Source organism: Eumetopias jubatus, unplaced genomic scaffold, assembly GCF_037043125.1.
Source record: "Eumetopias jubatus isolate StellerSeaLion01/CBP00866 unplaced genomic scaffold, mEumJub1_p1.0 scaffold_4, whole genome shotgun sequence".
Lineage (NCBI taxonomy): Eukaryota > Metazoa > Chordata > Mammalia > Carnivora > Otariidae > Eumetopias > Eumetopias jubatus.
The window spans coordinates 52132872-52148052 of NW_028274810.1; the positions used below are offsets into that span (position 1 = coordinate 52132872).

The window sequence follows — 15181 nt, forward strand, 5'->3', positions numbered from 1 at the left end:
GCTTATAGGTTTCCAGGAAAGCAACCATTTCATCCAGATTGCTCAGTTTGTTGGCATATAGTTGTTGATAATAATTTCTAATAATTGTTTCTATTTCCTTGGTGTTAGTCATGATCTCTCCCCTTTCATTCATAATTTTATTAATTTGAGTCCTTTCTGTTTTCTTTTGGATAAGTCTGGCCAGTGGTTTATCGATCTTAATAATTCTTTCAAAGAACCAGCTTCTAGTTTCGTAAGATACCTCAGAATAAACCTAACCAAAGAGGTAAAGGATCTATACTCTAGGAACTACAGAATACTCATGAAAGAAATTGAAGAAGACACAAAAATGGAAAAACATTCCATGCTCATGGATCAGAAGAATAAACATTGTTAAAATGTCTATGCTACCCAGAGCAATCTATACCTTCAATGCTATTCTGATCAAAATTCCAATGACATTTTTCAAAGTGCTGGAACAAACAATCCGAAAATTTGTATGGAATCAGAAAAGACCCCAAATCGCCAAGGAAATGTTGAAAAAGAAAAACAAAGCTGGGGGTATCACGTTGCCCGATTTCAAGCTATATTACAAAGCAGTGATCACCAAGACAGCATGGTACTGGCACAAAAACAGACATATAGACCAAAGGAACAGAAGAGAGAGTCCAGATATGGACCCTCAACTCTATGGTCAAATAATCTTCGACAAAGCAGGAAAAAAACATGCAATGGAAAAAAGACAGTCTCTTCAATAAATGGTGCTGGGAAAATTGGACAGCCACATGCAGAAGAATTAAACTTGACCATTCTCTAACACCAAACACAAAGATAAGCTCAAAATGGATGAAAGACCTTAATGTGAGACAGGAATCCATCAAAATCGTAGAGGAGAACATAGGCAGTAACCTCTTTGACATCAGCCACAGCAACTTCTTTGAGGATACATCTCCAAAAGCTAGTGAAACAAAAGGAAAAATGAACTTTTGGGACTTCATCAAGATAAAAAGCTTCTGCACAGCAAAAGAAACAGTCAACACAACAAAAAGGCAACCCACAGAATGGGAGAAGATATTTGCAAATGACACTACAGATAAAGGGCTGGTATCTAAGATCTATAAAGAACTTCTCAAACTCAACACCCAAAAAAACAAATAAGTCAAAAAATGGGTAGAAGACATGAAAAGACACTTCTCTGAGGAAGACATACAAATGACTAACAGACACATGAAAAAATGTTCATCATCATTAGCCATCAGGGAAATTCAATTCAAAACCACATTGAGATACCACCTTACACCAGTTAGAATGGCAAAAATTGACAGGGAAAGAAATAACAAATGTTGGAAAGGTTTTGGAGAAAGGGGAACCCTCTTACACTGTTGGTGGGAATGCAAGTTGGTACAGCCACTTTGGAAAAACAGTGTAGACTTTCCTCAAAAAGTTAAAAATAGAGCTACCCTCTGACCCAGCAATAGCACTACTGGGTATTTACCCCAAAGACACAGATGTAGTGAAAAAAGGGGCCTTTTGCACCCCAATGTTCATAGCAACAATGTCCGCAATAACCAAACTGTGGAAAGAACCGAGATGCCCTTCAACAGATGAATGGATAAAGAAGATGTGGTCCATATATACAATGGAATATTATTCAGCCATCAGAAAGGATGAATACCCAACTTTTACATCAAGATGGTTGGGACTGGAGGAGATTATGCTAAGTGAAATAAGTCAAGCAGAGAAAGTCAATTATCACATGGTTTCACTTATTTGTGGAACATAAGGAATAACATGGAGGACATTAGGAGAAGGAAGGGAAAAATTAAGGGGGGGAAATCGGAGGGAGAGATGAACCATGAGAGACTATGGACTCTGAGAAACAAACAGGGTTTTAGAGGGAAAGGGGGTGGGGAAATGGGTTAGCCAGGTGATGGGTATTAAGGAGGGCACGTACTGCATGGAGCACTGGGTGTTATACAAAAACAATGGATTGTGGATCACTACATCAAAAACTAATGATGTATGATGACTAACATAACATAATAAAATAAATAAATAAATAAATAAATAAATAAATAAATCACAGTGTATCAGAGAAGCCTTCCCCACAGAGGTGTTATTTGTGTTGGGTCTTGAAGGATGAATAGACCTTAGAAATACAAGGAATGGAAGAACAACTTTGAAGGCAGAGGGAACAGCAGAAGCCAAGCAACAAGTAAAGAAGAATACAACACATTGGAGGAACTGCAAGTTGTTCCTTAGGAGTAGGGTATCATGTATACATGAAGAAGAAGCAGATGAGGTTAAAGACTTGGAGGCCAAATCATGATTCTTACATGGTAAATCAAGGAACTTGACCCTTTGTCCTGAAAGCTGTAGGGAGAGACTGAAGCCTTAATTAGGGATGTGGTGTGTGTGTGTGTGTGTGTGTGTGTGTGTGTGTGTGTGTGTTTTCCTGAGAAAATAAGTCAGACAAATGTGAAGGACAGAATGGAAGATAGAATGGATCAAATGTATAGACATAGTTTGAAACTATGGCAATAATCCAGGCAGGAAGTTATGGAACCCTAAACAGAAACAATAGCAATGTGAATGGATAAGAGGAGAAAAACTGAGAGGATATGTAAGATGTAGCAAAGACAAGATAAAAATTGTGTATATTTAGGGAGGGAATGAGAGGGAGTTTTCCAGCAGAGTGGTGACCAAATCCCGGTTTGGGGAATAGCTGAATCAGTATGGCTTTAAAAAATAGATTCCTTCTCTTCACCTCTGTAAATCCTGACTTAGCAGGCCTGGGGTAGCAACTGGTCATCTGTATTCCTTGGAAATTTCTGAGTTCATTCTGCAGTAACAAGGATTGTTATTACAATGACTAAGTTTATGGGCTGGATGTCTAAGAGATAACTAATGTGATAATAAAGGTTGAAAGAAGCTTTTGGCTGACGGAGGAGGATGTGGACAAGTTTACATTTAGATCTAATTTGGGCTACCTGTGAGAAATGTGGGTTGAGCTAGGAATATGGGTTTGGAACTCAGAGATTTTGTTTGAAACCAGATGGTGGCAGATGAAGCTATGAGTTTGGGAGGTCATCCCAAAGAATGTATGGAATAATGAAAAAGATGGCCTGAGCCTTTAGAAACACTAAGGATGAGGAACACTTCCCTCTCACAAGTATTTAGGAAGTGATTGGAGGAAGAAAGAATCTTCAGAGAGTAAGAAGATGTGACTGTTGTGATAGAAACCAAGAGAGGGCAGTTTCCATAGAAAGGAGTGGTCAACATGAATAAGAGTTGTAGACAGGGGCGCCTGGATGGCTCAGACGGTTAAGCGTCTGCCTTCGGCTCAGGTCATGATCCCATGGTCCTGGGATTGAGCCCCACATAGGGCTCCCTGCCAAGCAGGGAGCCTGCTTCTCCCTCTGCCTGCTGCTTCCCTTGCTTGTTCACACTCTGTCTCTGTCAAAGATAAATAAAATCTTTAAAAAAAAAAGAGTTGTAGACATTCAAATAAGGTAAATAAGAGCAGAAAAGGGCTCACTAATTTATAAGATGGTGACCCTGGTAGCCTATGAGAGTAGATTTAGTACCAGAGTAGAGAAGGAAGCCAAATGATGGTAAATTAAGAAGGAAAAGAAATGTAAGAAATTAGAAACCCTAAGTAAAGATGAGCATTTTAAGAAATGTGTCAATCAGGGAAGATGAGAGAGAATAACAGCTAGCAGGGTGAGGGGAAGAAGTTTTTTCTTTTTTAAAACTAGAAGAGGTGTGAGCATGCTAAGGAGAAGAAATTGGTGAAGAAAAGATATTGACAGATACCAGAGAGAGGGTGCAACCAATGGAAGTAATTCTTTTAGCAAGACAGAGGTAATAGAGTCTAGAGTACCCTGGGAGGGATTAGCTATGGATGGGAGAGGCAACACTTCCATTAAAACTAAAATATAAGTGAGATGGGAATAGATGCAGATAAGACTTTGGCATGAGAGAGAGAAGTTGAAGAAGTTCTTACTTGATGGTCTCTGTTTTCTTTCTTTTTTTTTTTAAGATTTTATTTATTTATTTTATTATTTTAGAGAGAGAGAGAGAGGCACTTGCAAGCAGGGCGAGGGGGAGGAGCAGAGGGAGAATCTCAAGCAGAAACTGCTGAGCATGGAGCCCACATGAGGCTTGATCTCACAACCCTGAAATCATGACCTGAGCCAGTTTAACCGACTGAGCCACCTAGGAGACTGATGGCCTCTGTTTTCTTAGTGATAGAGGGTAGCCCATCTGCGTTGCTCAGGAAGATAATGTCTGCCAGGTGCCAACTTCCTCAGTAGATTTGGTGGAATGCCTAGCACAATATCGCTCATGTAATACAATTAAGTAGCCAAATGAAGAAATGAACAATTAAATGTTTACCATCTGATGATAATATATGCTTAGAAATAGAATAATGAAGTAGAATATGTGCTCATAGAAATAGAAGTATGAAGTAGAAGTTTGAAATCAATATGCTGGTTTAAAGTAGACATTAAAATGAAAAAGATTGAATCAAGAGGGGACTGAAACACAGAAAGTCATATTGAGGAACACATAATACAGTATTTAGCATTAAAGGATTAGTTTTTAGTTTATGCAGAGCAGTTCAGATACACCATTGTAGTAGACCTGCCCGATGTTACTTTGCTGTCAGTGTTTATTTGAAGAGATATAGCTAAGCCCTTGGTACCCTTGGTATAATGATGAAAGTAAGCAAGTTAGTCTGTAGTGTTTCCTCACCTCCACTTTGTCCCAGGGCCATTTATCCATTAGAAACCACTGGCACACTGCCAAAGACCTATGAAAACATTTGCAAACTGAAAAAAAGCATAGGCTTCAAAATATGAACTACAAAATAAAACTACAAAACTAATATTAATAACATTCCATCAGTTTCATTAACAGTCAAATTTAGTATTCATAAAACTGTCACTGACATTTAAAAATAATTTGTTGCTTAGGTTTTCTCACTTCAAGAAAACCTTATGATATGCACAGTGATTTGCTAGAAATCATATCATAGCTAAGTAATTTACTATAGAAAAATAATTTTAAATAAAAAACAATTCCTTCAAATTACTGCTCTGTGTGTGTGTGTGTATGTGTGTGTAAATGTGATGATATGGTGCATCCTAAAATGTCTGATGTGATGTTGAAGATGTGTGACAAGTGAGAGGTGCAGGACATCTTATCCTTTAAAAAGACCTGCTTTCTGTTCCCTCTCACAAGTAAGCTTTGTGCCTCAGTTGTCCTTTGTGTAATTTATCCCTTCCTCAAACTGGGAAACCCATTCACTTCAATATTCTTGTTCTTACACTTATTTGCATTTCTATCCCTTATTGAGAAAATGAAATCTTTGTTCCCAATTAAAGAAATTTTGGTGAGAAATATGGGAGCCTTCTCCACCCCGTTGAACTCATATTATGCTTAAGGAAAAAAACAGAAACTACAATTCCTTTAGTTGTTTTTAGTATATATGAGAGGACTGGTTCCTGGCTTGGAAAAGACAACACACAGTGTCTAGATAATCTATATTCTCTTCTAAAATCTGTCCCGTACTCTTCAATAGGAGACCCAGAAAGTCTGAGGTACTCATAGTTATGCTTACACACTTGCCTACATATCCCCTCTCCAGTCTGCAACTTCAGGTTATATGGTTTGTAACAAGGCAAACAATCTGCCTGCAGCCACATGGCCCAGAAGAGTCCAAGAGTAGAAAAGACTGCTAAAAGAAACCAAGTACTAAATAATGTGAGCTTTTGGCATAGAATCCTTAATCCTTGTCTTTTCATGCATTATTGTTTTGGGAAATACTGATTGAATGATATACAATATGAGAGAAATAGCATAGATATTTTTGAGCTAGAAAGAACCTTCGTGTTGACATTGATGTTCCTTGGAAATATTGATGAATTCAGTACTTTCTGTGAACCATACCATGTTTACATTTAAATGCCACTGGAGCACATTCAATTCACTGAGCAAAAATCTAGATGGAGCTTTGGGTTAACATTCTGATATTTGCCTCTACTCTGCTCCTAGCTATTTGTAGTGCATTGAAAAGGTACTTTATGTCCTGATGTCTAACATTCAGGCCCCCAAGCCTAATATGGACTGCCTGACCCCAGATCTAATTTTCAGCAATATTAATTGACTAGAGAATTTGAGTTATTAGGGCAATAGGACTCAACCAGCTTGGCCACTTTCTAAGTGCTGTATTAACAGTCTTGGATCATTGACCAATTTAATTTGAATGCAATTAATTATACAAATGTGAACTCTTCACATTTGCTTTCATTAAAATTATATCACAACAAAAAGAAAATAGGTATAAATCAAGCCAAATGCCCTTGCTTCAAGTATGAGTCACATCATACATTTAAACATTGCTAAGGTCCACACACATCTGGGAGTTCTGATCATGTGACCTTCTGTCTAAAAAAAACTTGGATACCTCTATAATCCCATGATTGATTCCATGATCTATACAGTTCTCTTTTGTACCTCAAACAGTAATGTAAATGTGGGTCTCTTATGCCTAAATAATCAAATTATATGTTTAAATTTTAATTGTTTGGGAGATTTCTTCTCTTTTCTCCTTTTTAAATAGGAATTTACTGACTGAAAATGGCAGAAAAAATCTTAGAGAAGTTCGATATTCTGGATGAACAGGCAAAGATACTCTTGGCCAGAAGAGCAAAGGTTTGTAAATGAAAGCTAAAATTAAATTTCATCATTGAAATTTAATCATTTCAAATGTGAATGACTTTTACTTTTTAGTTAATGATGCATTCATATGGAAATATAAACTAATTTGTAAAAAGCAAATAATTATATTAGTTCAAAAAGTAGTCCATGTAAGCGTATACTATAAAGAATTAATTAGATATACAAGGTAATTTCTGGATAGCTGCCTTATTTTTTTCTTTCAAGATTTTATTTAAATTCAGGTTAGTTAACATATAGTGTATCATTAGTTTCAGGGTACAGTTCAGTGATTCATCAGTTGCATATAACACCCAATGCTCATTACAAGTGTCCTCTTTAATGTCCATCACCCAGTTACCCCATCCCCCCAACCACCTCCCCTCCAGCAACCCTCAGTCTGTTTCCTAAAGTTAAGAGTCTCTTATGGTTTAGCTCCCTGTTTTCCTCTAATTTTTTTTCCTTCCCTTCCCTTATGTTCATATGCTTTGTTTCTTAAATTCCACATATGAGTGAAATCGTATGGTATTTGTCTTTTTCTGACCGATTTATTTTGCTTAGCATAATATTCACTCTAGCTCCATTCACATCATTGCAAATGGCAAGATTTCATTCTTTTTGATGGCTGAGTAATATTCCAGTGTGTGTGTGTGTGTGTGTGTGTGTGTGTGTGTGTGTGTGTGTGTATCCATTCATCAGTTGATGGACATTTGGGCTCTTTCCATATTTTGGCTATTGGATAGCTGCCATATTACATTAGGTTATAATGTATCTAAAGTGATTAAGATAAAAAAATCAAATAGGCAGTCAAATAGTAAATGTGACTACTGTAGTTCTCACTAATATTTTAAACATATAAAAATTTATTTAATTGGTTTATTAAAAGGAAGAAAATATTTGGTATAGTTACCCAAATTAAAAATAAAGGTCATAAAATTTAAAGTAAAAAAGGTGAGACTTTTATAAAATTCAATATAAAATACTAATAAAGAATATAGTTTTTGGGGAGCCTGGGTAGCTCAGTTGATGGAGCGTCAGACTCTTGGTTTCAGCTCAGGTCATGACCCCTGGGTCGTGGATGGAGCCCTGCATCTGGCTTCCTGCTCAGCAGGAGTCTGCTTCCCCTCTCCCTCTGCCTCTGCCCCTGCCCCTCCCCCCTTATGTGCTCTCTCTCCCCCCCAAATAAATAAATAAATCTTAAAAAAAAGAATATAGGTTTATTTCTTTTAAGATTTATTTATTTACTTGACAGAGAGAGACACAGTGAGAGAGGGAACACAAGCAGGGGGAGTGGGAGAGGGAGAAGCAGGCTTCCCACCGAGCAGGGAGCCTAAGGCAGATGCTTAACGACTGAGCCACCCAGGCATCCCCCCAAAAAATACAGTTTTAAAAACCAGATTTTGGGGACGCCTGGGTGGCTCAGTTGGTTGGGCATCTGCCTTCAGCTCAGGTCATGATCCCAGGGTTCTGGGATGGAGTCCCGCATGGGGCTCCTTGCTCACTGGGAAGCCAGCTTCTCCCTATGCCTGCCCTTCCTCCTGCCTGTGCTCTCTCTCTCTATCTCTTTCTGACAAATAAATAAATCTTTAAGAAAAAAAAAGACAGATTCTTAGCACATATGAGCAATTTAATTTGGTTACACAAAAACTTGCAAAATAATATAACAATGTGAGTAAATGAGGCATAAAGAGCGTAGAGTCCAAGAAATCAAGGAAGATAGCACAGAGAGGAGCTCTAAAGTGACTGAACATATTTGTGAGCCTGAAAATGAAAATTTTGATGCTTGAATAATAACTTGATTTTCTTTTTTCCCCCATAATTGTCTCCTTTTATTCAGAAAATAAAGTAGGGAAATACTGGAAAAAACAATAAATTCATTCTATTATCGTTACCCAAATTTTGAAATAGCAAACCAAGAGTAACTTCCTAAAGCAGCCATATTGGACTTAAGCACCCCAAGTTCATTCCGTTTTAATTTTTTGTTTAAAATGAAATGTACTTTTGAAAATATAATCAGAGCTAAATCTATTTAATTTGTCCTGGAATTCCCTTTTATATATGATTAGTCATAATAATTCTTACCTTTTACTAAGAGTTTCCTTTGTGCAAAGCATTTCAATGCATTTTCTGATTTTGTGTTATTATGCCTACTTTATGTGTTACTGAGAGAGGATTATCTGGAAATTCTTTTGAGAGTATATATAATCAAAATCTAAACCTTTCTTATTTTTTAAAGTATAAAATTAAAACATGCTTTTGGAAATAAGCAACATACAGATATATATAAAAATTATACTTAAAGAGAGGCTCCTGAATGGTCCAGTTGGTTAAGCATCTGCCTTTGGCTCAGGTCATGATCCCTGGTTCCTGGGATTGAGCCCCACATAGGGCTCCCTGCTCCATGGGGAGCCTGCTTCTCCCTCTTCTGCTACCCCTGCTTGTGCACAAGCCATAATGCCCTTTAGGCTCATCTAAGTTTTTGCATGGATCAATAGCTTTATTATTATAAATAATATATAAATTTTATTGCTGAGTGGTATGCCATTATATGGATGTACAGAGTTTCAACCACTTACCCATCGAAGGACATTTGGGTTGTTTTCAGTATTTTGCTTTTAAAAATAAAGCTGCTTTAAAAAAAAGATTAAAGAGAGCTCCTCTGAATATTTGTGTACAGGTTTTTGTGTGAACATAAGTTTTCATTTCTCTGGGGTGAATGCCCAAGAATGTAATTGTTGGTGCAATTTCTGTCTCTTAAAATCAACAAGGTTAATTAAGGCCCAGGGTTTGAAGTGACTCCCCCTCCCTTGCATCTCAGTGTGGAAACTGCCTCCAATAAGTAGGCTGAGCTATTGTGGGATTTACCTCATTTGTTTCCCTTTTCTTGGGGATTATGGTTCTCCCACCCCACCCCACCCCCGCCTACTTTCTAATGCCTGATTACAGTTGTTTTCCTATGTTTTGTTTGGTTTTCTAGTTATTTACAGCAGGTGGGCAATTCCTGTAGTGCTTAATCCTTCATTGACAGAAACAGAAGTTCTTATCCTTTGACTTGCTTTCACATTTTTCATCACTTTATTCCTCTGTGCAGTGCTGAAAGATTTTTTTAGAAAAGATTTTTGGCTCCTTAACTAACTCGTTAAGCTATATCCTTTTCTTTCTTTGGCCGTCTCTATAAATATTTGAACAAAGTCTTTTGATTGCTTTCTTAACTCGATTTCTGGCTCATGCAACTAGACAAATGTTGGAGTGATTCATCACGTTCGTGGGGACAGTGAGAGCAGCAGGTTGGAGACCATGTTGCTCTCCTTCCAATAACTCTGTGTATGAGGATTGTCTTTGCTTAATTTATAGGTCATTCTTCAATTCTAAATTTTAGAATTACAAGGGAGCCTTCATGATCATCTAGTCCAAAGTTCCTTCATTTCATGAATGGGAAAAGAGCAGCTCAGGACACACAACAACAACCTAAAAAATGTTGGTACAAAGGCCCCTAGTTTTCAATCTGTAATATTTCTCCATTATTCACTAGCACATAAATTCTGTGTGTGTGCATAAAGTGAGGCTAATTTTACTCCTTTCCACACAGGATTTTCCCTATATGAAAAGTGCTCATTTTTTCACGATGTTGTACTTTGGCTTTCCTGCAGAAAAACAGCCTTCAGAGTCAAGGAAAGAAAAATACTTCAGTTACACCACTGACGTTTGACTTTCACTTAGAATTTGAAGAGGCCATTGTTCCATCCATATCTAAGAAAGTACCTAGGATCACAGAAGATAATTCATACAGAATTAAAAAGGCAAAAAGGTAACCATCTTAATTACCTCAGACTTTCAGTTTGGAGTTTTAAAGCATTACTGTAGATTTTTCTTAAATTATGTAATCTGTATTAAATGTAAGCTTTGTCAAACACAGGTATGTTTCATAGTGCCTATGAGTTACAACATACTTGATCAGCATTGTGAATATTCATCGTTTATAAAATATTTGTTAAAATATCTTACTATTACAGATGGTAATTAGGTACTAATTACAATTCTGAATTTTTAAAGAAAGACTTGTCTTGAATTCTATTACATTGCCCCAAATTAATGTCAGGATTTATTTCAAACTTTAGACCAATAGACTCCAAAAGAAGTCCACCTAGAAAATCAAGTAAGTCAGTTTCTCTGTGTACTTACAAAGGGTAGCCTGAATATGTCATACTTGTTTATTCACTGGCATTCTGTATGTGCATTATGCTATATAATTTTTCTAGGCATCAGAAATGCAGAGGAGAATCCAGACCAAAAAAATAATAAGATGTAGAATTAATAGAATTTCAGTCATACATTGGTGATGGTGGGAGGGGGGACACTGTTCTTACCTCATTTTTTCTGTGTGACCATTCAGTGTGTTCAGTGCATTTTTACAGATGAAAAGTCCATCTCAGTGAGATTAAATAACTTGCCCAAGGTCACACAGATATGTGGTCCAAGCTGGATTTAAATTCTAGCAGTCCAATTTCAGAGCCTGTGCTCTGTATCACCACCACCGTGTTCTGAACATAGAATGACTTGCATCTTCCAGGCTTGGTAACTAGCTGCATTATGACACTTTGTACTCAGGAGAACATATGATGCAAGGCAGATTGGGGTGGTTAAGAGGATTAGAGTGAGAAGAGCTGTTTTATTTTGGATGTATTAAGTTTTAGATGTCTGTGGGGTATTCAGGAGGGGGGCATTCTTCTTCCAGGAAGCAACCCATTCTTGCAGTGAGTCCTCTTTAGCTATAACAAAATGATTGCTTAAATAACAGAGCATGAGACTGAAAGTTTCTCATATCAATAATGATATCCTGGTTTCATTGGTTATATTGGATAGATTCAGTTCCTCCATATCTTGAGATGCAGTTCCTGGTCTTATTAGTTATGGTAATTATAATTTAGGAGACCAGTCTCCACCAGTGCTTGCAAATCCCGAGCCAAGATGTCAGATCTAATTCACACAGCTCTCAGCTTAGCCTAAACTTTGTCATAACTGCTCCCACCTGGACCAGTGACTTTCTGGTCACTGCAGGCTTCTTTCATTTTTGACCTTTAGCCCCTTTGCTCTTCAAAGGGTGGTCTTCCATCTAGCAGCATCCTATCACCCCAGAACTTGTTGGAAATGCAGAATGTCTGACCCTTCTCCCAGACAGAAGCTGCAATTAACAAGATCCCCTCGGTGATTCCCCTGAACACTAAAGATAAAGATGCACTGCTCTAGCCCAGTGGGTCTCAAACATGGAGGGCTCCTTAAAACACAGATTGCTGGGCTGCACCTGCAGAGTTTTTGATTCAGTAGGTCTGGCTGGGGCGTGATCATTTGCACGTCTAGTAAGTCTCCAGGTAATGCTGGTGCTGCTGGTCCAGGGACCATCCTTTGAGTCTCTGCTCAGATAAGCTTACATAAGCTTATGTGCTCCTCTAATCTTGCTGCCCAGCACAAACATCTCTTCGTTCCATTTTTTTCCATGGTTTGTTGAATATCATAGCAACTCTCAATCTGGTGCTGTGGTCACCTAATTGGTGAAATCTGCCCAGGTTTATTTGTAGCTGAGCTTTGCTTTCAGAGTAGTAGTTTTCAACCCATCTGCACATTAGTATTACCTGAGGAGCTTTAAAATAATTGGATTCTACTTTAATTAGTTTGGAGTGAAGCCCAGGCATTACTATTCTCAAGATTCCCCAGATGATTCTTACATAAAGCTGAGATTGAGAACCATTCAAATTCCTAGGGCTTCTTTCTCACTTACTCCCAGAGACATATTTTCCATGTTATTATTAGTTCAGGATTTCTGCATTTTTCTTGGATAAATGGGAATTGATAAAATATTAAAAATAGCTCTTTATTAATCTGTATAAAAAGTCTCTAAGATTTCTCAGTAAACACCAAATCTACTCTTCTCTACAACTTTTCATAATTGGATGTTTTACAAAAGAGTCATACTCATTTTAGGAAAAATCCCTTTAAAAAATTACCTGGACCTGTAACCCTGCAACAAATAATGTGTTATATGTTAATTTATTGAATTTAAATTAAAAAAATTAAATAAAACTAAAAAATTACCTGGATAAGGAATTTTTAAAGGAGAGACAAAGTGATTTCTCCATTACCTAAGCATTTAGTACTGGATTATCAGCTGAAAATGGCAATTTTACCACTTATAAAGTGGTAAAAAAATAGAAAACAAGTTAGGGGCAAAGAGACAGATTAAGAGTATTTAAGTTGTCACCAAAAATTGCAAGATTACTGAGGTTACAACAAAAAAATACTTTTTCTTTAGATTAACAGATTAATAGGGGTTTCTCATTAGAAGAATTATTTTCCTAACAATAAATCTACAATGAGACCTGTCAAAAGAATATTCCTTTTAGGAATAGTTTTATGACAATAGGATAAACTTGCATGTAAAAAAGATAATTAAACATGAATAGAGCATTCACTTGCATCCTATAGTGAAATTTAATTGGCCAAAATCCTTGTTCCTTTAGTTTAATACTCTGTGTGACATTAGCCTGGAATAGAGATGAAGAGAATGATGTTTATAGGCCAGTTGCCAGGTTTGTATTTAGCTTTACTTCCTACTAGTTGTGACTTTGGACAAGTTATATAACCTCTTTGTGCCTCAGTCTCTCTTTGTGCCTCAGTCTCCTCATCTCCTCATCATTATCCTGTGGATATTAATAGTACGTAGTACATAGGGTTGTTGTGTGAGTTAAATGGATTAAAATATGTGAAGAGTTTAAAATTCTTCAACATACAGTAGGCACTCAAAAAAACAAAAACAAAACCCAGCTAATACAAATATAAGCTGTATTTTTTGAAATATACAATCATATATTCCAATCATTAAAAATAAGATAGTAATGAGATACGCAAGTCATGTTTACATATGGCAATCATTTCTAGAATCTTAGGTAAAGCACAGGTAAGCAGGGTGGGGTGAGGTGGGAGCCGTAAGGATAGAGAAGAAAGAGACTTTTATGTCAGTGGAAAAAGAGATTCATGCCTCGCTTGCTACTGCCCACACCATTTCTCAGTTATGTGGGCACAGGCTCCTTCAAGGCCCCACAAGGATTCTGGGAAGGTAACAGCCTCAACTCTAGCTCTCTGTGGGGAGGGCTTCACTACTGGGCTGAACATTCCTCTTCTCTGTAGCTGGAAGAGGACTCCTACTTACTGCTCATAACCGGAGAAACCTGATGTTCTGGAGCAGGGCTTCTCAACAGTGACTGCCCATTTGAGAGCTTTTGGAAAATATGCTGAGCCCTGCCTAGAGATCATGATTTAACTATTGGGGAAAAGTCTGGGCATCAAAGCACCCTAGATGATTCTAATATACAGCTAGAAATTTGAGAAACATTTCTAGAGGCCTCTTCATTTGTCCCTCCCTCAGTCACCCTCTTATAACAGCTTATTTGCGGCTAATAAATGGCAAAAAAATCTTATTTCTCCCTGACTGATATTACCTGAGTTTCAAATAGCCTGACTTTTATAGGTGCTGAGGGAACCTACATTCACTGAAATGAGAGGCCAAAGAGAAATCACAGGTCACTCATATGAAGGAGGGAGACAAAACAATCAGAAGAGGTGACTCCTAATAAGGCAGATTATGGAAGAAACAGAAGAGAACTTAAGAAAATATGTATCTTAAGGACACAAATAATCAGGGATTTAAAAATAAGTGAAGGGATTTAAAAATACTTCTAAAGTAAAAAGGGATTTAAAAAATATTTCTGGGGTGCCTGGGTGGCTCAGTTGGTTAAACGACTGCCTTCGGCTCAGGTCATGATCCTGGAGTCCGAGGATGGAGTCCCGCATCGGTTCCCTGCTCGGCGAGGAGCCTGCTTCTCCCTCTAACCCTCCCCCCTCTCATGTACTCTCTCTCTCGGTCTCATTCTCACTCTCTCAAAATAAATAAATAAATCTTTAAAAAAAATAAAAAATAAAAAATAAATAAAAAGTATTTCTGGGGGCTCCTGGGTGGCGCAGTCAGTTAAGCGTCGAACCCTTGGTTTGGGCTCAGGTCATGATCTCATGGTTGTGAAATTGAGCTCCATGTCAGGCTCTGTACTCAGCACAGTCTGCTTAAGATTCTCTCTTCCTCTCCCTCTGCCCCCCCCATTCTCTCTCTCACAAATAAATAAATCTTAATGTATATATATATTTCTAAATAAAAAATTGAGTAGGAAAATAAATAGAATACAGATGCAAACTGGATTGATAATCTAGAAGGTCAAATAGAGGCACAATCAGGATATTTGACCTGTAAATATATACTTAATACATAAATCAGGAAAATAAGAAACATGGTAAGGAAATAAAGAAATATTAGGGGAAAAATGCCCCTTTTTTGAAGACATACTTGAATTTTCAGATCAAAAGAGTTACCAAGTGCTAGACTTACAGTAAAATTATTTGATTATTTAATTCCAAAGGTAGAAAAAAGTTGGTT

The 15181-nt window shown here is 37.3% G+C and overlaps 1 protein-coding gene across 1 annotated transcript in view; it reads left to right on the forward strand.

The window, feature by feature from the left end:
- CUNH1orf141 (chromosome unknown C1orf141 homolog) overlaps nt 1-15181 on the forward strand; it is a 45335-nt gene that overhangs the window by 1589 nt on the left and 28565 nt on the right. The window contains 2 exon segments of the mRNA XM_028102444.2: nt 6608-6699; nt 10353-10510. Of these exon segments, the coding sequence (XP_027958245.2) occupies nt 6625-6699; nt 10353-10510 (233 nt within the window). The 5' untranslated portion in view covers nt 6608-6624.